The sequence below is a fragment of the Helianthus annuus genome, chromosome 15, assembly GCF_002127325.2.
Source record: "Helianthus annuus cultivar XRQ/B chromosome 15, HanXRQr2.0-SUNRISE, whole genome shotgun sequence".
Classification (NCBI taxonomy): domain Eukaryota; kingdom Viridiplantae; phylum Streptophyta; class Magnoliopsida; order Asterales; family Asteraceae; genus Helianthus; species Helianthus annuus.
In genome coordinates, this window is record NC_035447.2 from 144,754,450 (window position 1) to 144,779,810 (window position 25,361).

Here is a 25,361-nt window from a genome sequence, read left to right on the forward strand (position 1 = left end):
CGCAGTTCACGCATGGGATTAGGTTCACGCTGGAACCCTACCCTATATATATATAGGGGGCTGATAGAATGAGAACCACCCCGAGTTGTAAGAACCGCGAGAACCACACCATCCGGGTCGCCGTTTACCATGATTTTTTTTACACCTAGATGTGTGTATTATAAACACATCCGTAAAAAAAAAAATTTAAACGTCGCGGCCGAGGGGGTAGTTTTTTACACCACAAGTTTGGTGTTTTTATTTTTTTTTTCTTTTTTCTTTTTTTTTACACCAAACTTGTGGTGTAAAAAACTACCCCCTCGGCCGCGGCGTTTAAAATTTTTTTTACGGATGTGTTTATAATACACACATCTAGTTGTAAAAAAAAATCATGGTAAACGGCGACCCGGATGGTGTGGTTCTCGCGGTTCTTACAACTCGAGGTGGTTCTTATTTTAGCGCAATTCTATATATATATATATATATAGATAGTCTAATACAAGTTAATAATAATAGTAATAATAATTAATAATAAGTTAACGTAAAGTCTTATTTGGTGGAAGTTTTTGACTTCTATTAAATTTTACTTTTTAGTGGTAATTTTATGTTTATGTTCTAATTATTGAGATTAAAGTAAAAAGCTAAAAAATAAGTGATAAACGAGTAGTTTAAAGTTGGAAAATCTTGAGTAGTATAAAGTTTGTTTGAAAATCTTCTGATGTAACCGCCGCATCGTGAGAGGCATAAATTTATTGGACCTTCATTTCTTCTCACATCAAGGAAATGGGATTCGGAAAGTAAAAATTGGACTAATGAATTGTCACTAATAATTGTCTCAAATGTTCGCTTGGGTATAAATAAAGACATGCTACTTCACTGCTATAATAATTGTCTAAAACATTCAGGGAATGCCTAGATTCAACCCACATCCCTATAAACTGAAACGGAAGTTGAATCTAATATGTACCCCGCCGCATCGCAGCGGATGCTTCTACTAGTTGCTTCTACTAGTTTACAATAAAACCCGACCCTAATTCGGTTAATTAGCTTTTTTATAATATCAAGAACAAAAATCAAAATTACACAATCCAATCCAATCAACCATGTGCACTTTTGCCCAATTTTTAATTCAATCCGTTAACTTTTAAAAAAAAAATTGAATACTGAGCTGTATTATGATATAATTTTTTTTTTTATAACTGAAGTTGTATTTATATATGATATCGTAAAATCAGTTTCGTATTAGTGTCATAATGAATCAATACCGACCGAACCTGAATTCCCGCCCCATCATGCTAGGAATCCTACTAGTTACTATTGTAAAAAGTAAAATGTAAAATCTGTATGTTAAACTTGTGATATTATTCCACCAAACTTAGTCATAATGGGAAATGGGCTTTTGAAAAGAAATACCAAATTTGGTCAGCAAACTTGGTCATGCTTCAAGCAATGGTTGGTTTGTTAGACGTATAAACTATCATTAAATTGCTCATGCTTCAAGCAATGGTTGGTTTGGTAGACGCATAAACTATCATTAAAGTTATTTACTTATAACAAAAATGGCCATGCTACAATGGTATAACCACATATATTCTCAATTCATAGAAATGAAAAACTCAGCAACTACGGGAATGAGAAGCGGTGCATTGATTGATGAAAATGAGGAAGAAGAGATTGCAAGAGCGGCTTTTGCATCGTTTCAAGCCCGTGAAGAAGAGATAGAGAAGAAGAAAATGATGGTCAAGGAGAAGGTCGAGTTGAAATTGGGCCGAGCGGAAGAAGAAACCCGACGTTTGGCCCAAGTTTGGGAAGTAAGTTCATCCCCTTAAAATACTACATCTTTCATTTGCAATCAAACATTCTTGTAAAAATACAAAAAGGAAAAAAAAGACCACTACATTTTGGAACAAGAAAGGTTGTTTTTTTAACCATAAACGTGTCATTTTATAATTACGTGAGTTTCATCTTGCACAAGAACATGTTAGAAAAATTATGTAAGTAAACAAAAAGACCACTTTTAAAACATACAATCTTCTAAATCCCCTTTACTCAAATATGCAAATTTTTGTTCGAATAATATTTATCTTTTTGTTATAACCGGTTTATTAGTTACTCACAACAATTAATGAAAATAATAACTTGTTTGTCGGTCTAAGGCATTCCAGCCTAAAGACTAACTTTAATGTATACGATACTACATCATTCATATTGAAAACATTTAGATTATTATCATAATAATGCAGGTTTTTATATCATAGGTAGCGTGTTAATTGTTTTTGTTTACAAAGAAAAAAAAATCAATATTTTGTTTGCGGGTCAACTCATGTGAGAGCCATTTTGTCCCGTACATTAGAATTTATCTGTTTTGACGTGTTATCAATTCTTCCATCTTGTAACCTCTACAGCAAAACAAAGTAACATAATTTCAAAAAAAAAAAAGTCAAATAGAACCTATTTAAACAAAGTAACATAATATTATCTAAAGCGTTTTGTTTTATTTGTGTAAAAACATATTTTTATCTTTTTTTTTTTGTTTTAATTGTGTAAAAACATATTTCAGGAGCTTGAAGTTTTAACAGATCCTATGAGGAAAGAAGTAGCAATGGTTAGAAAAAAGATAGACGTGGCTAACCGTGAAGTGAGATCACTGGGTCAAAGCTGTCAGAAAAAGGTATGTTTAAAAAAACATCGAAAACCGACCAACTAAGGGTGTTTGGCAAGTTTTTAATAGTTAAGTGTTGACTATTAAGAGCCACTATAATTTTTAACCGTTCACAGCAAAGAGTAAATGTCTGGCTAATTCAAATTAGAGGTCTTAATCATTTAGACTCAGTATAATGTTTAACCGTTCTGAGCAAAGAGTAAATGTCTGACTAATTCAGATTAGAAGTCTTAACCATTTAGACTCAGTATAATGTTTAACCATTCAGAGACAAATGTCTGAACCATTTAGAGGCAGATGTCTGAGTCTGAACCTCATACATCTGATCGCGAAACAAATAGTCTAAACCATTAAGTGCTGAACCAGTACAAGGTCTGAACCATTAACAGGTAAACAAACAGCCCCTTAGTACAATCAAACAAAACTGAATTGGAACGATTTCTCATCCATCCATAGGAAACTTAAAGATTTTATCTCCCCACAGCTCATTCTTAAAATAGCTAGTCTTCTTTGCTCTCCGAATAACCCAACAAACCCCAACATAATCATGTGTTGCCACACAATCGATGCACCAACTACTTATATGTTGCCACACAATCGATGCTATAACTTGTTTGCCTTTTTTTAGTATGTTAGATGATGAAGAAATATTTACAAAATTTTGTATTTCTTACTTAAAAATACGTATGTTTATTACATAAAAACTATAAAATTAATTTATTTATGTGTTTTTTTACATATTTGAATGTAATATAAACTATGTGTTTTTTTACATATTTGAATGTAATATAAACTACATATGACTTTGTTAAAATATGAACCACATTTAGATGGTAAAATAGGAACCACTTTTAGATGCGAGAACCGTAGGAACCATTATTCACGCTAGATCTCTCATGTATGAGTGGTTGAGATTGAATTTTGAAGTTTGATTTCTGTTGTAGTGATTTTATTGATTAAAAAATAATAAATAGTACAAGAAGAGTAATTTTAAAAATTTGACTTGTCTACTATTCATCTCAACTTGTCAAACTGACAATCAAACATCATAGACTACATCACACTTCATGTCAACATTAATTACGTTTTTCTATTCAAAAAAGATTTAGTTATAACACATGATTTTTATAGAAAAAAATTACACTACTTGTATAAAAAGAAAACGTCTTCAATATCTGATCTTTATCTTCATTTTTTGTTCGTTATCATCATCATTTTAACGTAAAATTCTCAACACCTACAAAAATCAATGGAAAAAACCAGAGCGTTTACATTCCACAAACGTTTAGAGGAGCTCGGGCCGGCGATCAGGGGCGTAAAAAACATTTTTTATCGTGTGTAATAAAAAAAATAATTTTTTTTACATTCGACACCTTGCGCAAATTTTTTTTACATTCGACACTGTGCGAAATTTTTTTACATTCGACAACGTACGAGAAACAATTTTTCAAAAGTATGCAAAAACTAAACATTTACGCGTGCCGTTTTTACATACGTTTGAAAAATAGATTTACACGTGACGTTTAGAGGAGCTCGGACCGACAATCAGGGGCGTAAAAAACATTTTTTTTTCATTCGACACCGTATGCAAAAAAAAAATATTTTACATTCGACAACTTACGTAAAAACATTCTTCAAACGTACGTAAAAACTATTTTACTCCTTCTGTTTTTACATCATCATCATACTCAGTAAATCCCACCAATAGCAAAACTAAGGTAGGGTCTAAGGAGGGTAAGATGTAGACAGCCTTACCTCTACCCCGTAGGAATAGAGACGCTACATTTGAAAATTAGATTTACGCGTGACGTTTAGAGGAACTCGGATCGACGATCAAGGGCGTAAAAAAACTTTTTTTACGCACGTTGTCAAAACATTTTTTTTTGTTTATTTTTTTATATAGTGGTGTTCTCATACTTAGTTCGTTTAAATGTTTACGCACGTTGTCAAAATTGTTTTACGCACGTTGTTAAAACTTTTTTACGCACATTGTCGAATTTTTTTTTTAAAGTTGTAGTGCAAAGTCATCAAACGTTAACGAATTAATAGAAATTCTCAATAAACATATAACACAAATATAGCTTGTATTTTATAAAGAACATTATGTCAAAATTAGGGAAAATAGAGCAAAAAGAAATAGATATCATTTTCGATAATTTTGTATTTTCTAATAAATATATAAGAAAAATATAGCATGCATTTTATAAAAAAGATTATGTCATAATTAGGGAAAATAGAGCAAAAAGAAATAGATATCATTTTCGATATTTTTGTATTTCTAAATTACGTAATACTTTTGGTGTTTAAATTCAAAACCTAAGATATCTTTTCCCAATTTTAAATATAAAAAATATAAAAGAGATGAAAGGAGAGAGATATTGTTATGTATGATGTGATGTGTCTTAGAGATAAGAGAGAGATGATGTGATATTGAGAGAAAAAGAATAAAATACTTTTTTGAATTAAATTGATTATAGGTGATGTGTTAAAATTCTATTGGATGGAAGGAGTTCTCATAGTTCTCGCAACTGGTAGTGGTTCCTCCTTGAACCGAATCCTATATATATAGGGCTCAATTCAAATGAGAACCACCACGAGTTGTGAGAACCGTGAGAACTTTTTCTTCCCGCGGGGCCAAATGTTTTTTGCACAAACATATATGAAAATATTATAAACACATCTGTAATAAAAAGTAAAAAAACAAATTTGTCCAGTCGATAGTTTCACTGATGCAAGTTTTTTTTACGCGCTGGTGTAAATTTTGTACGAAGATAAATATTTTTTTACGCCTCATGTAAATGTGGGTATGCGGCAATTCTTTTTAATTTTTTTTGCTGAAACAAGTAATTTTTTATGACTTTTGAGAAAAAAAACTTTGGAAAAAGCTTTTGGATGGCATAGTTCTCACGGTTCTCACAACTAAAGGTGGTTCTCATTTTATCCTATCCCTATATATATATATATATACACACACACACAGAGGCCGATTATTGTACGATATCCTTTAACGTACGACGCGTACGCGATTTGTGTATAACATGCGATTTTGTAATTTTGTATGTCCGAGTTTGTAAGTCCGAGTTTATGACCATGCGATTTTGAGATATAACATGCGAACAACCATTTTTGTGAGTCCGAGTTTGTGAGCCATGCGAGTTTATAACATGTCTGGGTTTTTCAGTCATGCGATTTTGATATATAACATGCGATTATGACAGGTCCGAGTTTGTGAAGCATGCGATTATGACATGTCCGGGTTTGTGTATAACATGTGATTTCTAATCGCGTACACGTCGTACGTTAAGGCCAATTGTACGATTGTGTGTGTGTGTGTGTATATATATATATATATATATATATATATATATATATATAGGTACGGAATCAGGAGAAAACGCCCAAAAGTGTGAGAACGGTGAGAACACATCCTGGCCCAACATGTGGCGCAGAATATGATCAGGGCGTGAGGGGTTTTTTTTTGTCTTTTCAATCTTCTTTTATTTTCCCAATTTATGCTGCTTCATTTTTGACGTCTAAGATTGTTTTGGCGTTAATTGTATTCATTAAATATTTGGCGTTGAATTAATTGTTTTTGTATCACACAGATAACTTTTTTGGCGTTATAGCGTTTTCTGGTCAACTTTTTGGCGTTTTGTGGCGTTGTATAATACTTCACTACGAGTCATTAATATTTTCATAAGATTACAATAAGACCAAATGTTTTTATGGCGTTTAGTCAATTTTTTGGTGTTTAATACATTGACAAGGTGCTTTGCCAGTACCCGTTCTCACAGTTTTCATACTACTAGCGTTTTGGTGTTTGTAGTTTTTGGCGTTTTATATAATAATGTATTTTATTTGTAGAGAATTAGATAAGAAAACAACAGATAATTTGATAACAAAACAATATAAAATGAAAAAGAAAAAAAAATAAAAATTGGTAATCTAATTTCTCATCTGAATCTTCACTGTCATCAGCCTCTTCTTCTTGAATTTGTTTTGGCATTTTGAATCTTTGAATACCTTAGCCATATGCCAAATTTCCTACATAAGCGCCGTCTTTTTTAGACGAAGCTTGTTAGTGGCATCTTGTGTTTTGGTGTGATATTCTCGTTTGGTGGTATGTCATTAAAGATCAACTCTTGCTTGAATGCTATTTATAATAATGGAGTCCAAAATAGCATTTTACACTTGTGTTGATCCCTTCATGCCATGCATATATTCATCAATAACAAAGCTCACATGATGACATATCACTGTCATCAGTCTCTTTTTCTTGAATATTTGTCCATCTCATTCAGCAAAAGATTATAGAGATAACCCCCTCAGAGAAGAATCCATTCAGTGAAAGCTTTGCCATCTGTGGTTATTTTAACTAACTTTTTATGGGTTATATGTATTTTGTCACACTTTATAATTCTTCCATTACTTGTAGTAATCTTTGTATAGTCTATAAATATATAATATTGTCCAATATGTCCAATACTTGTCCAAATCCTTAATTTTTGTAGGAAATATATGTATATGTATATGGATATATATTTTATGTTTGTCCGTGTATCATTTCTTATATGTAATTTTATGTACTTGTATCATTGTGTATTTCTTAAGTATTTGTATGTGTATTTTTTTTGGAGTATACTCATTGGAAGTATTTAATGTATTTTTCAAGTTCCTAACATACTAATACATATAATACACATATTATACACTTAGCACATAATCTTGTGATCACTAAATATATATATTTTTCCCTAAAAATATACATACTTAATATTGTTTTTATACTTGAAGAAATCCTTATTTCTTACTTGTAATTTTTGTATAGAAATTAGGAAACCTTTGTAAATCTTTTTAGGTGAATTTTTAGGGATAAGTTTCACCAAAACTTACATTTTTCTAAGTGTCAAAATTTTATAAAAATTTTGACATAGTTTCACCTAAAAATGGAGGTTTCCCATGTTTTTAAAACATGTGTTTATTTTCTTTTCATCATCAAAATCAATTTCCAACAAATTTCACAAACAATATACACCAAAATCATCATGAAAAACCTTATGATGAACTTGATTTTTGTTAAAAATGTGTAGTCTTTTAGATCTACACTTTACATACAAAGATCTTCCAAAAGTAAGTGTTCTTGTTTAATTTCTACAAACTTTGTGTGAAACTTTATTTTACTAAGTAAATCATTCACAAGTTTTAGGGTTTTAAAATCATGAAAAACATATTCTAAAACCATTTTTATATTCATTTAAAACATCTTTATGTTCATTATCAAGTTTCTTCATGGATCTTTCAAGATCCATGCTTAACATGCTTGAATCTTTTAAAAATAAGTTTCTTGATGAACTTTCTACAAACTTTTTATGATGTTTACTCTTATAAGTTAGTTTTTCATGGTCTTAGTTTCTTCAAGAATACAAGATCATGCTTAAAAATCATCTTTCAAGTTTACATAAAGGTTTTTCAAGTTCATCTTCAAGTTTAACCATGGATCTTTCAAGATCCATGCTTAAACTTTTTAGCTCTAAGCTTCTAACATGCTTTAACATGATAGATCTACACATGCACACAATATTCAACATCAATTTCATCACATACATCAAACTTCACTAAAAACACTTGTTTTTTCTTTAGATTATGTTAGATCTTCATGTTTTCATACTTTAAAGTTTAGTTTCTTTGAAAGTGTAACTTGTACATAGCACTAATATGAAGTAAAATAGAGTTTTTAAAGCTTACAACTAGCTCTAATGGCTAGGGAAGTGGCTCAACAAAGATGAAGATGAAGAATGAAGTAATCAAGAGGTTAAAAGCTCCTCCAAGTGGTCCTTGAACTTCCAATGCTTTACACCTTCATGGATCACCTTCTTACACCTTGTATTAACCTTGGATTACTTGTAGGATGAATGAAAATGGAGATGGTAGTGTGGGTGTGGGTAGCCGAGAGCAAGAGAGGAGAAGAGAGGGAAAAAGATGAAGTTTTGAGATGAGGTTATGTGAAAGAATGGTCTTATGGTCTCTTAATATAATCTTCCAACCAAGTCTTACTCCATGGACCTTGTGCTCAATATCTAGCTAGCATTTACCAATATTTTAATGGAAAGGTTATGGGACCATGTTTAGGGCCGGTCAACATAAGGGGGGGAGGGCTAAAGTGTAAAAGTTTGGAAGTTAAAGGTTATTTATGTAAGTTTAGGTGTTAATTGGAAGGTTAAGTGTGTTTATGAGTTTTTATGAGTTTTAATGTGTTCTAGCACCATAACTAGCTTTATATCACTAAAACAATGCTTCTAGTCTATTTTTGGTGTTTTAGGTAGTGTCCGGTTATCAGTTCGTTAAAGTGCTAAATTGCGCAGTTTTGTAAGTTATGAGGTATCTTTTATGACAGTTTTCGTTCTCGACACTTTACAAGTTATTCTGGACATTTAAACAAAAATTCTACAAAATATTTTGATGTTAAATTGCTGTTTTTGCTATTTTTCTGCAGAATTCTGCATTTAAAGTGCGTTTCGGGTACTTTTTAGTGTCAGTTTTAGCTTCCGGAAAGTGTTTATATTAACCTTTGTTTACCTACTTAGTTTCCAATGTATTTTTGATGTTGGACCTACTTCTAAGTCTTAAATCTATTTTTTGATTGTGTTCTGCAGACATGCTGACACAACTTGTCTAACCAGTGAGCTTACTAATCAATTTGACGCAACGCTTACAGTATAGCATAATGTGATAGTTAATGTATGAATCATGCATGAATTCAATTGCATATCAAATGAGCATATAATGTTGACGTGTAAACACATAAATGCAGGTAATAAATATTAATTAAAGTACTACAGAAATTACCGGTTTTGGGCCAGTTGTCACATTCGAACCATCATTCGGACCTTCAAGATCTAAGATTGGATTTTCATTGTGTGGTGAGAAGAGAGAGATACAGAAGATAGAGAGAAAAACTAACATGAAATACCTGTTTACCATTGAGATGGGGATTGTAATGAATCCCCTACCCCACCCAAAAAAAATAAAATAAAAAAAACTTAAAAAACCTAAACCCCCACCCCCACCTAAGGTAAATGTTAAAAACTAAACCATAAAGCTAAACCGTAAAACCAAATGCTAAAGAAAACATTTTTTATTATTTATTTTAATTTTTTACATTTAATCGCAACTCTTTATTAATAAAAAATATTAATAAAAAGTTACGATTTTAATGGAAATATTTTTATAAAAAAAGAAAAAAAATTGTGTGTTTTTAAGCATTTTAAGGTAGTCTTGGATGTGTTCACAAGTGGTTCTTGTGGTTTACGTGATAAATGGTGGTTTCTAAGGCTACATGGTATGGTGCCCATCCTCCCTTGGAGGATGATCCGCCACCTAGGCGCCACATCATAGTCCTCACAAGGATGGTTCATCCCACAAATTTAGTGGAAATGGGAGGATGATCCTACCCCCCAACTTTTTTATTTTTTATTTTTTAATCTTCCACTTTTTATTAACATTTAACAAATAAATTAAGAAAATATTTTCATTAATATTAAAAAACATTACATAAACTAAAAAAAAACATAAACTTAAAAAAATCCTAATAAATTAAAAAAAACATAAACTTAAAAAAAATCAACCACTTTGATGCTTCTTCATGATGTCGTTTTGTAGTTTTATCAAAGTCGAACGTTTCGCTCGGGATAATTATCAACATCCATCGTTAATATTTCCCATTCCTTGAGCTGAATCTTTTCATCAGACAATCGGATCTTTTGATCGGACAATCGATTTTTTTCTCCCGCCACGCGTAACTTTTCTCTCGCTAGGCGTGACTTTTCTTCGATAGCCCGCTCCTTCGCCTTCGCCTTCGCCTTTTGGGCCGTGACCTCGGTGTACGTTTTAAATTGTGTCATAAACTCGTCCATCTTCGGGTCCACCTTTTGCTTTTCTTTCTCCTTCGCCCGCTCCTTCTTTGATTTGTCCCGGCCCGGGGGACGCTCCGCTTCATGTACGGCGTATTCTTCTTCGTCGAACTCGGCGTCATCGTTTAAGTTTATGTGACACCTCGCGTTCGATCCACCGGCGCTATAACTACCGGATTCCGATGTCCTTTGCTGCTTCGCCATCTCCACATCGTTCGGAATCGGCGCCCATTTTTGGTGCGTTCGCATAATTTCCCGCGCGCGAACGTGTGCGAACGTGGTACCCGTGTTCGCCTTGTACATCTCCAACGCCTTTTTAAACACATACTCGTCGCTCATGCCGCTAAGAAGCCCACTTGAATATATTTTATTATATTCTTCGCAAAACCTATTGACGAACCCGTTCATTTTTCGCCACTTAGATGACATCGAGTCGACATCTCGATACGGGCCTTGGTCTATTAGCTCAAGTAACTTCACCAAAACCGCCTTCCAAAACCCCTCACCCGTTTGATTATTACCTATAAAATATGTTACAAAAAAATATGTTACAAAAAATTAAAAAAAAACTAATACTACAAAATATAAACTTAAAAAAAAAAAGTTATTTTTACGAACATTTTATCGGGTGTGTAGACGAGCCTATGTAAGCCTTCGCTAAGGCCTCTTCCTCGAGTTGCGTCCACGGTTTCGCCTTTGGTTTGGACGGTTGCTCACCCACCACTTGCTTGCCTTTTCTTCGTTTGCCTTTTTGCGGTTGGGTCTCGGGAACAACTTCCAATCCTCGTCAGGTTCGGATCGTTCGGGTTGCGTCGGGTTCAGTTCGGGTTGAAATGGTTGCGTTGGGTTCGGTTCGGGTTGAGAGGTTGGATATTAAAAGCACCCCCAGATCATCAATTGTTGTAGGGCTTGACTTTGTTGCAGTTGAGCAAAAACGTTCGGTGAGTGTTGGAATGCGGCAAAGGCGTTTGAGGAATATTGAGAGAATTGGTTTGGTTCGATCGTCGGATAGTATCCCGGAACCAAGAAAACATTCGGGATGTTCGGTTGGGTCGGGTTGTTCGGGTCGTTGGGGACGTTCGGGTTGTTCAGGTTGTTGAAGGTATCCATGATAGAATATAATTTTATAAAAGTGGAAGATGTTTATAAAAAATGAGAGAGAGAGAGATGAGTTGTGGTAGATGAAAATTGAGAAGAATGGTGTAAAAAATGGAGGTTTTATATAGTTTTAGGAGGGATTTTGGTAAAAATTTGATTTTTGACCGTTTATTTTTTGACATTGGAATTTTTTTTTGAGTTAACTGCTAAATTCGTCCCTGAGGTTTGACCCAAATTGCTAGATCAGTCCAAAATCAAGTTTTGTTGCTAAAATAGTCACTGGGCCTAAGTTCTGTTGCTAGATCAGTCCAATTATTTAACACAGTTCAAATTCTTAGTTAGTCAGGAGGGCAATTGTCACACCCCCAAATTACCACCTAGGGCATGTCCCTAATGGAGGGGCAACGATCCAACAAAGAGCCACCAATCATATCAAACACAAGTAATAATGTATTGAAACACTCAATTGAAAGAAATGTATTGTTTGTAGATTAAACCAAAACCAAAGTATTGAGCGGAAGCATAAATGTATAAGTGTGTGAATGTATCAAAACCAAATCAATGTAATTGTTTATCATGACCACAACCACTCCAGCAGCATCAGACGGCAAGTTCCCAAGTTCCTTCAATGATTACCTACAAGCATGTAAACAAGTGTGTCAGACTACGCTGGTGAGTTCAAGGTTTGTGTTCGTTTACCAAGTTGTGTTATCAATCATGTGAGTAAAACAGTTTACAAGATGATATGTTGTTTGTTGTTATGATGTTTGATGTTTCGATGTTGTTATTACTCGATTACCGAATGGCCGTATGATATGTGATTGCCAACCCCAATGCCTCTATCAAAGCATTGGTCATGTTTTAAGGTAATTAGTTCACGCCCGTTCTCCTCGAACGTCGTGAGGGTGCCAAACCTAATAGCGCTATCAACTAATAACCCCTGTTGCCCTACAAGCAACGACCCGGTAGATGTAGTGGTCTTACGATGATAGAAAACTGAGTACAATAACCAACATCCCATTACCCATGCATTCCTCATCGGAACGTTACCCGTTATCCCTTCACTGGGATCCATGCTTGAGAAAAGAGCAATGAACTCACCTTGGTTTGCTCGGTTAGATTAAACGTTCGTTAAACAGTTGATCAATCAAATCCTATCGTGTTTAATAGAGACAGTCAGTTACATATAGATCACTTATTCCACGTACACGCCACACAAGTAGCATACAAGTAAAGCACATATATACAAGTCGTAGCTGTTAATCACACAATACATTGATCCGTAACATTTATCGTAAAGTCGCATAATAGGTGTATGAAGTTCATGTAAGTTGTATCAGGTATTGATCAGTGTACACGTCTCACGAAAACAATTATCAATTCATTTCCTCTAAACCGTTACACGCATTCAATCACGAGTATTACTCGACGCATGGTAACTACTCAGATCCTAGTCCTATAACCATTTTCATATCATGTATAATCTAGTTCACCATACCCACTTGACTATCTGTTTATGAATATAAACTTGCAAGTCAACTCGGCCCTAACATTACCTATCATTCCCCATTCCATTTGTTTCTTTAGTGTGGTCAATAGTTCAATAGATAATGTACATATAATAACCTATCTAGCATACATGTGGTTTGTCACGGTACTCAGCCCATCTTTAACATTGAAGCCTAGTGATTCTCATGTTTAGTTACCACCAATAAATTGGTTCCCTTATCCTATATTCCATCGTGGGCCAGTAACATGTGAATGATTTTTAGAAGGTGCGGCCCAATACTGTTAGCCCACTGATCAGGTAGCAGCCCATCTGATGAACTATTTTATGTGTGCGGCCACATGGTTTAATCAAATCAGACCAAACACTTTCAATTATTCCACAATACATATCATCACACATTCTGACCACATTAATTAGATACCTAAAAGATCCCTCTAATTGATTGGACCTTTTCTTTGATTGGACCACTTCAAGAAAATGGCTGACAACCTTGGCCATGGTTTCACATGCACACCAAGTATTGTCATTTGATTTGATCACACATGGCCGCCATTTTCATCATGTGATCAACAGATTTACTCACGCAATTGAAAGATTACATGTAGCATATACATCATCATACATTCAAAAGATCATCTATAACATATTAATCACACATAAAGCTATTAATGAATGATCCATTATCTCACATAACATATAATCAGGATATATAAAATAACTAACCAAGATTTGGTCGCCCCAGATGTTGTCTCGAAAGGGGGGGTGTCTCCTGTTGCCGCAAATCCAAAGGGGTAGGGTTTGTTTTATGGTAAAGCCATCCTAATGTGTTACGTATACATATTGATAGGGATTTGGGGCGGTTTGTTTTACTAATAATCGAACTGGGCCTAAGCCCACCTCAATATTGACTAATAATCGGACTGGGCTACCGGATGTAATAACAAGGGGGGGGGGACAAGATTTTACTAACCGATTGTTAATAATTCTAAGTATATGTTATTTATATAAAATTTACTAACAGATTGTTATTATTTCTTTGATCACAATCCAACCCTTGCAACCTTGTAATATACTAGTAATAACCGAATGGGGCATGAGTATGAGGACACTAATGGGCCGATTTCTATTTGGAATAATTACAGTCCACATAATTTATTAGTCGGACCTGGCACAATTGGGTCAACATAGAAGGCATAAATATAAGGGTTTACGCGGATAATTGTCACTGGGTTAATCGTTCGAGTTGTCAAGCACCTTAATTTAGAGAAATTAAGATTGAATGGCAAGGGATTAAGATCGTAAGATAAAAATGTTACAACCTCAAAGGTTCGGGTTGTCACATCATCCCCAACTTGAAGGAAATTTCGTCCCGAAATTGGCAACTAAGCACAGAGGAATGAAGTGATGAAAACTCTAATTAAACTATATGTAATACTACGCAAATAATAATCACAAATAAAAGTCAAGCATTACACGCAATCACTACTACGCAAATAATAATCACAAATAAAAATCAAGCATTACACGCAATCACTAAACATCCAAGTACTGCACAGGCACTACGTAAACCAAATTGTAAAAACAGGATTGCTAGGTCAGTTGGGTGCCACATCATCCCCAACTTGAAAGGGAATTTCGTCCCGAAATTCGCCAAGGATATCGAAAGTTGGTCCCACCGTTGAACAATCGGGGATAACAGAGCTTCACCTGATCTTTGCGTTCTCCCACCGCGAATTTCCACTATTTCTTAAGCTTAACAGCTTCCCAAGGGGTTCAAGTACAAATCCTGGATCTGTGACTAGGTTCTCATTTCCATATATGTGTTTCTGGTTGCTAAAATCCTACCTTGACTTTCCCACATGTCAAACTTCGTTTCCATGCGTGGCTTTCAGGCCCGGTCACCCACATTTGGTCTTCAGGTTTCAATGCATCCTATCAAAACTCAGGTGAATAGGATATCGAGGCCCATGTGCTTCGCCTACCCCACTTCCCTAAGCTGAGAAAGCTGAGAAGACGTCCTCCTAATTTGGTTCCCAAGAGTTCACCGCTCCCCGCAGTGCTAACGAGGTTAAGGCTACACAATCTTCGAAAATCCCGTGATGAATCTGTGATAGTATCCAGCGAATCCAAGGAAATTAGGATTGGCATAAGGTCAATTCTGGAATTCTACCTAACGATGTGGAAGTAAACCAGGTAACTCTTCAGAAGACACGTCAGAAAATTCACGAATAACTGGATGATACTCTATCTTCCTTTCTTAAAGTGGCGAATCGGTGTCAAGAGCTAGTATAGCAGAGTAGCCCTTCCGTAGACACTTCTGGGCTTTCACGACTGTGACAATGCCAACAACGGCACCACTACGATGATCTTAAACTGATAAGGATTCCCCACTGGGGAGAGGGAACGCACGATTTTCTTTTTGCAGAGAATTTTCTGCTTGATACATAGATAACCAAGTCCATGTCAACGACCATGTCAAAACTTACAAGAGTATTGGGAAGTAGGTCAATGTCGAACACTTGACCCACGAGATCAAGTTTACAACCAAAAAGAACATGTGAAGCTTCTATCGATTTACTATCAGTTAGTTCTACTACATGCTTATTTTACAAGAAAGGTGGAAGTCAGTCCTAACTAACGACTGAACCCTAAGGCACATAACTCCAATCGAAACAAGAGTCGAATAAAACAGGAGCAGAAAAAGTTCATTCAAAGAAGACGTACCGGTCTCAACATTGCCATCATTGCGAGTCTCCCCCAGCGCCAATAGTAAATACTCTTCCACGTGCTCCGTTCCCACCATTGTTCCCATTGTTGCCGCTCCCAGTATTGTTGTTGTTGCCAGCATTCTGATTAAGCTGAGGGCAATCCCTCTTAAAATGACCCTCATCACCACACTGAAAGCACCCCTTTTGATTTCCCTGGTTCTGTTGAGACTGTTGCCCTTGCTGTCTCTGATTCGGCTGAGTCTGCTGCTGCTGCTGCTTTGGCTGAGGAGCCCTACAATCCTTGGCCTCATGGCCTACCTTGTCGCACCTGCGACAAACTCGATCACACTGCCCATAATGATGAAACCCACATTTGCTACACTGCGGCTTCTTTCCCACATAAGGTCTCTGATTTTGATTCACTGAGGATGATTGGCTAAAGCTGCGAGTACTGCCAGTATCTGTCTTCTTTTGGGGCTGAATCGAGTTGGACGCCTTGTCCATATCACCCCACTTGCGTTTACTATCAGTGACAGGAGTAGTGGCGGTGGTGGCGGCAGTAGTAGCTTTAGAAACACGCGGTGGCAGTGAGTTGCTTTCCACCTCCTGATCAATAATCTTGTGAGTCAACCGGACAATCTGGGTCAAGTTATTGAGGTTTGCAGCGGTAACCAAACCCTTCACTCGTGGAGGTAACCCCTTGATGAATAACTCGATCCTTCGAGACATAGGTCGAGACAAATTCGGACACAAGTCAGCCAACTCATACGACCGCTTCACGTACGCCTCAACCTCAGATCCCACCAGTTTCAGGTCGTAATACTCGTTCTCTAGCTTCTGTATCTCATCACGAGGACAGTATTCCTCCCTCATTAATTCCTTGAAGTCGTCCCAAGTAGTAGCGTTTGCTGCATCGATACCCAGCAGCTGAACCTGGGCATTCCACCAGGTTAAGGCACCATCCTCGAGCGTGCCTGTCGCATACTTCACGCGGTCCCCCACGGGACAGTTGCACATAGCGAACACTGACTCGGCTTTCTCGAACCACCTCAATAGTCCCACAGCCCCTTCCGTCCCGCTGAAGGTCTGTGGCTTACAATCCATAAACATCTTGAACGTACAGGCAGGCTGGTTGTTTGGGTGCGCAGCTTGGTAGGCTGCCAGAGCCTCAGCCACACGTGTGTTTATCAGATTTGTTAACTCGGCCTGAGTCATGTTGATGCTACCACGTCCGTGTCCTCTTCGACTCATGTTTCTATATATGGAAATGAACTAATTTAGGTGTCGAAAACGAGGAAGGTGCTCAGGTTTATCACGTTAAGAACGATTAACTACCATGTTAATACACAGACAGGGAAGAACCCCTCTTACATTCGTTAAGCCTCATTGGGATTTGCATGCACCACGCGTTATTATTATGTGTGCACCCATGATAATAAGGCGGTTTGCATGCTCCTCTCGATGCTTCTTAACTTATGTTTGAAGTTTCTCCCACCCCAATCAACACAAAATATGCACTACCAACAAGATTAGGATTTACTAGATGCGGGTGTTATGTTACACTATCAATGTGTCATGATGCCTACCATGTCGTATCGTGCATGCTATAAATATAGTTACGTTTACTAGGCATATAAAGCATAAACTAACGAGGAACGAACCTTGCAGTCTGAAGCTGAGTGTCATGGTCATCGTTTGGATCAATTCGGTTATAGTCTGGTTTTATGAAAACGTTTTAAAACCGAGTTCTCTATAACCAGTGGCTCTGATACCAAACTGTCACACCCCCAAATTACCACCTAGGGCATGTCCCTAATGGAGGGGCAACGATCCAACAAAGAGCCACCAATCATATCAAACACAAGTAATAATGTATTGAAACACTCAATTGAAAGAAATGTATTGTTTGTAGATTAAACCAAAACCAAAGTATTGAGCGGAAGCATAAATGTATAAGTGTGTGAATGTATCAAAACCAAATCAATGTAATTGTTTATCATGACCACAACCACTCCAGCAGCATCAGACGGCAAGTTCCCAAGTTCCTTCAATGATTACCTACAAGCATGTAAACAAGTGTGTCAGACTACGCTGGTGAGTTCAAGGTTTGTGTTCGTTTACCAAGTTGTGTTATCAATCATGTGAGTAAAACAGTTTACAAGACGATATGTTGTTTGTTGTTATGATGTTTGATGTTTCGATGTTGTTATTACTCGATTACCGAATGGTCGTATGATATGTGATTGCCAACCCCAATGCCTCTATCAAAGCATTGGTCATGTTTTAAGGTAATTAGTTCACGCCCGTTCTCCTCGAACGTCGTGAGGGTGCCAAACCTAATAGCGCTATCAACTAATAACCCCCGTTGCCCTACAAGCAACGACCCGGTAGATGTAGTGGTCTTACGATGATAGAAAACTGAGTACAATAACCAACATCCCATTACCCATGCATTCCTCATCGGAACGTTACCCGTTATCCCTTCACTGGGATCCATGCTTGAGAAAAGAGCAATGAACTCACCTTGGTTTGCTCGGTTAGATTAAACGTTCGTTAAACAGTTGATCAATCAAATCCTATCGTGTTTAATAGAGACAGTCAGTTACATATAGATCACTTATTCCACGTACACGCCACACAAGTAGCATACAAGTAAAGCACATATATACAAGTCGTAGCTGTTAATCACACAATACATTGATCCGTAACATTTATCGTAAAGTCGCATAATAGGTGTATGAAGTTCATGTAAGTTGTATCAGGTATTGATCAGTGTACACGTCTCACGAAAACAATTATCAATTCATTTCCTCTAAACCGTTACACGCATTCAATCACGAGTATTACTCGACGCATGGTAACTACTCAGATCCTAGTCCTATAACCATTTTCATATCATGTATAATCTAGTTCACCATACCCACTTGACTATCTGTTTATGAATATAAACTTGCAAGTCAACTCGGCCCTAACATTACCTATCATTCCCCATTCCATTTGTTTCTTTAGTGTGGTCAATAGTTCAATAGATAATGTACATATAATAACCTATCTAGCATACATGTGGTTTGTCACGGTACTCAGCCCATCTTTAACATTGAAGCCTAGTGATTCTCATGTTTAGTTATCACCAATAAATTGGTTCCCTTATCCTATATTCCATCGTGGGCCAGTAACATGTGAATGATTTTTAGAAGGTGCGGCCCAATACTGTTAGCCCACTGATCAGGTAGCAGCCCATCTGATGAACTATTTTATGTGTGCGGCCACATGGTTTAATCAAATCAGACCAAACACTTTCAATTATTCCACAATACATATCATCACACATTCTGACCACATTAATTAGATACCTAAAAGATCCCTCTAATTGATTGGACCTTTTCTTTGATTGGACCACTTCAAGAAAATGGCTGACAACCTTGGCCATGGTTTCACATGCACACCAAGTATTGTCATTTGATTTGATCACACATGGCCGCCATTTTCATCATGTGATCAACAGATTTACTCACGCAATTGAAAGATTACATGTAGCATATACATCATCATACATTCAAAAGATCATCTATAACATATTAATCACACATAAAGCTATTAATGAATGATCCATTATCTCACATAACATATAATCAGGATATATAAAATAACTAACCAAGATTTGGTCGCCCCAGATGTTGTCTCGAAAGGGGGGGTGTCTCCTGTTGCCGCAAATCCAAAGGGGTAGGGTTTGTTTTATGGTAAAGCCATCCTAATGTGTTACGTATACATATTGATAGGGATTTGGGGCGGTTTGTTTTACTAATAATCGAACTGGGCCTAAGCCCACCTCAATATTGACTAATAATCGGACTGGGCTACCGGATGTAATAACAAGGGGGGGGGACAAGATTTTACTAACCGATTGTTAATAATTCTAAGTATATGTTATTTATATAAAATTTACTAACAGATTGTTATTATTTCTTTGATCACAATCCAACCCTTGCAACCTTGTAATATACTAGTAATAACCGAATGGGGCATGAGTATGAGGACACTAATGGGCCGATTTCTATTTGGAATAATTACAGTCCACATAATTTATTAGTCGGACCTGGCACAATTGGGTCAACATAGAAGGCATAAATATAAGGGTTTACGTGGATAATTGTCACTGGGTTAATCGTTCGAGTTGTCAAGCACGTTAATTTAGAGAAATTAAGATTGAATGGCAAGGGATTAAGATCGTAAGATAAAAATGTTACAACCTCAAAGGTTCGGGTTGTCACAGCAATGTTGTCATTTTACCTTTTAATTTGTTTTCCCATTTATTTAAACCTACACCCACACATCACAGACATACAACTCCACCACCATCATCAGCCACCACAACCCGACCTCCACCACTACTTCCGCCACCTCAACTCCACCTCCACCACTGTCACGACCCCCGACCCACCCTGGACGGAATCGGGTGCCGTGAGCAGCCCAGTGGTACCGGTGATTATTTTGAAAAATATTGCAGCGGAAATTTCATCAGAACCGTGAGTTAGGAAAAGTATCAGAGTTTAGAAACACCGGATTTTGTTTAAATAGATGGAATAAATTCCATTTTTACAAAGATAGCTTTTGATAAAAATAATATTTCTTAATTTGATTTAATTAATAAAATAAGCCACTTCTTGAAGTCCTTCAGTGCCGAATCCAATTCTTACTCCATTCTACTGTAATTACCTGAAACGCGTTTTAAAAAAAGTTTTGACAGCGGGAAATACTGAGTGAATCATTCATTTTACTGAAAACGACACATTTGCTATAATTCACAGTATTAAGAGCGATTACAATGGTTTATATCTTATATTTATCTGGCGCTCTGTCACAATGGTGACAAGTCACAATGGTGACGATGGTCATACCACTATTAGATCAATGAACCTAAATAGTGATGATTATCCCTAGTAGGTCAATGAACCTAACTGGGAGCAAATTAGTAATGTGCACTTACCCCACTAGCCAGTGATTAAGATAGCCACGACTTAATCCCTGTAATTATAACCTTTGAAAATAATTTGAGGTATTGTAAAACAGTTGATAAAAAGAGAATGACTCACAGTATAAGCATGCATTATTGATTTAACAAGCTTCTTGATTCTACTTCTTCCGATAATTAAGCATGCACTTTATTATTTTGGATCTTCTGATGATTTAATAGTTTGTTTGATTGTAAGTGTATAGTTGGGAGTATTCGGATGGTTAAACATATAGTTTAACAGAACGGAATACGTATTTGTGTAAAACCATATCAAACCTAACGATGATCACGAGATTCGAACCTTAACGAATTTCACAAAGTATAGTCTTATTCAGACAGTACTTTGGCATCCATTTATTGAACTCACAAGGTATAATACTTTGGATTCCGTTTAACGAAATTCACAAAGTACAACACTTTGGCATTCGTTAGTTGGTTCCTGAATCAATCGGACAGAATATCGCTTTGGTGATTATTGGTTAGAACACCAACGTATAGAGAGAAGAAAAGAAGAAATGAACAAAGGAAAATGAATCCTAAGCTTCCTATTTATAGGTAAATTTATTTCTTAGCTAGGAAATTTCCTTAACCATTAAGTTTCCTTAACTATTAAGTTTCCTTAACTATTAAGTTTCCTTAACTATTAAGTTTGCTTATCCATTTAACTAAATAACTTACTTAGCTTAATTAATCTTGCTTAGCTTAATTAATCTTAATTAACTTAACTTATCTTGATTAACTGAATAAATCTTGATTAACTGATTAATTAATCATACTTAACTTAATTAATAGATTAATTAATCTACTCAGCTAACTTAGCTGCTAAGTTTATTTAACTATTAAGTTTACTTAGCTATTAAGTACTCTAGCAGCTCCTTGCTTACGAGTTCTAATTTCTCGATACAATGGAACTCGTATTAGTGTATTAACTCAATTCAACTTTAACGATAATCAAGAGATAAAACCCTCACAACGAATGACAAAGTATTCCCCGAGTTCGGGTGGTACTTAAATATCCCGTCGGAATCACGACTAATGACAAAGGATAGCACTTAAACATCCCGTCGGATAGTTTCAGTCGATCGGAGATTGAATCGTAGCAGCGATTAGAGTTATTACCCTAATAACGAGCAGAGTTTCGGGGTTTTAGGGCGTTGATAGAAAGAAACGGAGATACAAAGAGTAGGACGACGTTTTAGACCGTCGAACTGATCAAATAGTTCAGGCCCCAAGCCCCTATATTTATACCCAAAATTTGAGCCGCCCGCGAGTCGCGGAGGGATCCTCTCCCCCTGTCGCGTATCGCGGGGCATGCCCCTATGGCCTAGGGTAGCCTCGTCACTAGCATAGCCTTGCTGAGTCGACGTTCGAACGAATTTTAAGTTTGACAACGTATTTCGAAGATAATCGTCAATTAGGGTTTAACCCCCTTTGAGTTTTAGGGGCCCTGATCCTGATTTTAAATGTTCTGAAAATTTTAGGGTTTATGCAGATACTTGGGTGTCTCAATTAGGGTTTCCATTTTATATAATTAACATAATAAGTATTAATTTTTTGTGAGAGTCATTACAACCACCGCCGCTACCACCTCCACCAGCACCGCCGCCAACTCAACTCCACCACCATCAGCAGATTAAAAACCCAATTAACGAAATCAAACCCATTCTCTCCAACCAGGTTTTCCACCGGCTTCCACCACCACTTGCCACTGCCCCCTGCTTGAACCCATCACCTTCCACAACTATTTGCCGACCACCAACTACGATTTACCGGCCACCATCCATAGCCATCCACAGCCATTCACCGACCAATATCCACAACCATTCGCCGATCACCACCTGCGTGAACCTACCACCAAATCGAACCCCACCACTTGTCGACCACCATCCATAGCCATCCGCAACCATTCGCTGACCACCATCCACAACCATTCGCCGACCACCACCAGCATGAACCCAACCCCAAATCGAAACCAAAACCCAAATCGAAAAACAGACACACATCCAAACCTAGATCGAAACCTAAACCCAGATCGAAAAATAGCCACACTCAAAACCGATAACCGACCCTCCTTCTACCCTAAAACACCCGACACCTCTTCCCTCTTGCACCACGTTACACGAACACCCACATCTAAAACCTGCAGGAGAGAGAAAGCTGTAGAGAGAGAGTAGATCGGAGAGAGAGAGAAGGCTGTGGAGGTGGCGGCAGTGGATTGAGGATGATGACGATAGGATGATGATCTGCAATGATGATGATGAACAGTGTCGATGATGATTTGTTGAGGATGATGATGATCCGATGATGAAGATGATGGTGGACATCGACGGCACCGTTTGCAAATCTTTCTTTTTTAAGCAAAACGTGCCTGACAGCTTTATGATACGGTGGTGGTGGTCGGTGGTGGTGGTGATGATACGGTGGTGGGGGGTGGTGGTGGCGGTAGTAGAGAGAGAGCAGAGTGAGAGATGAGAGTGAGAGAGAGAGAGAGAGTGTTATGTCTGATGTGTGGGTGTAGGTTTAAAATTTAAATAAATGGGAAAATAAACTAAAAGGTAAAATGACAACTTTGCCCTCCTGACTAACCAAGAATTTGAACTGTGTTAAATAATTGGACTGATCTAGCAACAGAACTTAGGCCCAGTGACTATTTTAGCAACAAAACTTGATTTTGGACTGATCTAGCAATTTGGATCAAACCTCAGGGACGAATTTAGCAGTTAACTCTTTTTTTTAAACGGTAAAATGGCCTAAAAAGGGGGGATTTTTTGTCTTGACATGGGCCGTCTCCAACGTCTAGCTCTCCACGGTCAAGACGGGGACGGAGGGGGGCGGCACGGTGTTTGAACCGTCGCCGGTCCTGGACGGGACTGGGACTAACCCCATACCGTCCAGCCTAAATGATTAGCACGTTATATATTATCGATAAAAGAAACTTGCATTTCTATGGTACCATTAAAACAAATAAATTTTATTTTAAAGGTTTTTAAGATTAAAATAATGAATAATTTATTATTATGTGTATTGTTTCGTGTTGTATATAAATCCCTGCATGCGTTTGCGTATGTATAATGATTTATTTTATAACGTGAGCACAGGAAAAAGAATATAAAGAAGCATTGGAGGCTTTCAACCACAAGAACAACGAAAAGAATCAACTAACCGCCGCGTTAATGGAGGTAAATTCAGTAACAAATTTCATTATTTGAGTCGAAACTCCAAATGACTCAGGTCGGGTATTTGCCTGTAAGCATTTTCTTTTTGTAAAGTTAAAAAAAATTTCTGTAAGGAAATAATGCGATAACTGTGATAACCATTTCTCGAAATTATAAACTATAATATATTGGCTTTGACCCAAGTTGACCCATTCACATAACAAATTGGTCGAAGTTACCAACTTGTTAGTAGTGACAATTTTTAACACTACCAGAAACAAGGACCCGAAAATAATCGGTTTTTGGGTTGCAATTTCTGACACTCTCATCTAATAAATGGGTTGTGTTTGATTTAACCACATTAGTTAAACGGTCGTGTTTGGGTTAACCTATTTAACCAGTTTGATAAACCAGGTGGACTTGACAAGCAATTTAATTTGTTGAGTTGTTAACCTGGTTGGCATCAATTTAAGCCCCCTTTTCATTACACACTAACCCAATTAACACGTTTACAACTTGATTACCCGTCAACCCAACTAGCACGTTTACAACTTAATTAATACCCATCAGCCCGTTGGAACGGTCTAGATAACCCACCTTCGCTGCGAATGGTTATTTTATTACCAACATTTTGTTTACATGCCTCTCATGAATGGTTATTTACCAAAATACCCTGCACATGCCTCTCATGTGACAAGGATTTAACTATAAGTTAGATGGAGTTAGTGTGATGGACCAAAACCGCAATAAAATAGAAACATTGGTATTAAAATTGCAAGACATTTGGATTTTATAAATAATAGTAATAACCACTAAACATCATGGACCGAAACCGCAATTTACTCATTGCTAAAATTTTCCCTTTTTTTTCAGTTGGTGAAAGAAAGTGAGAATATAAGGATGAGAAAACTAGAAGAACTGAACAAGAACATAGATCCTTCATACTGATTAGTGACTCTTATATAATCTTCACAAGTATTGGTGACTTCTTATTTCAATATTCTTTGACTTGGTGTGCGGGTATGTTGTTTGTTTGTTTTGTTTTGGAGCCGAGGGTCTCTCTTTGGAAGCAGCCTCTCTATCCTCAGGGATAGAGGTAAGGTCTGTTTACATCCCATCCTCCCAGACCCTATAAGTAGCTATGGTATTTGTGGGATTTACTGGATATGGTTATTGTTGTTGTTGTTGTATATAATCTTCACAAGTTATCTGGATATTTTGCTCATTTGTATTGTTTAATTAGTGAAATATGTGAAACATTCAGTGGTTTGTGTTTCTTGTTTTTCTCATAAATGATTCAATTATAGTTTGCAATTTATTTTCTT

General features: G+C 36.7%; 1 protein-coding gene across 2 annotated transcripts; it reads left to right on the forward strand.

Moving 5' to 3' along the window:
- Positions 1-1,500: 1,500 nt before the first annotated feature.
- LOC110912603 lies at positions 1,501-25,361 on the forward strand. 2 transcript variants are annotated; one of them, XM_035983689.1, is made up of 4 exons: positions 1,501-1,790; positions 2,540-2,650; positions 8,406-8,452; positions 8,549-8,810. In XM_035983689.1, exons 1-4 carry the CDS (start codon positions 1,539-1,541, stop codon positions 8,622-8,624), a joined length of 486 nt encoding a protein of 161 aa, XP_035839582.1. In that variant the 5' UTR covers positions 1,501-1,538; the 3' UTR covers positions 8,625-8,810. The 2 variants fall into 2 exon arrangements, with proteins under 2 accessions (XP_035839582.1, XP_022013066.1); XM_022157374.2 differs by lacking the exons at positions 8,406-8,452; positions 8,549-8,810 and adding exons at positions 23,980-24,060; positions 24,910-25,361 and having other exon boundaries at positions 1,503-1,790.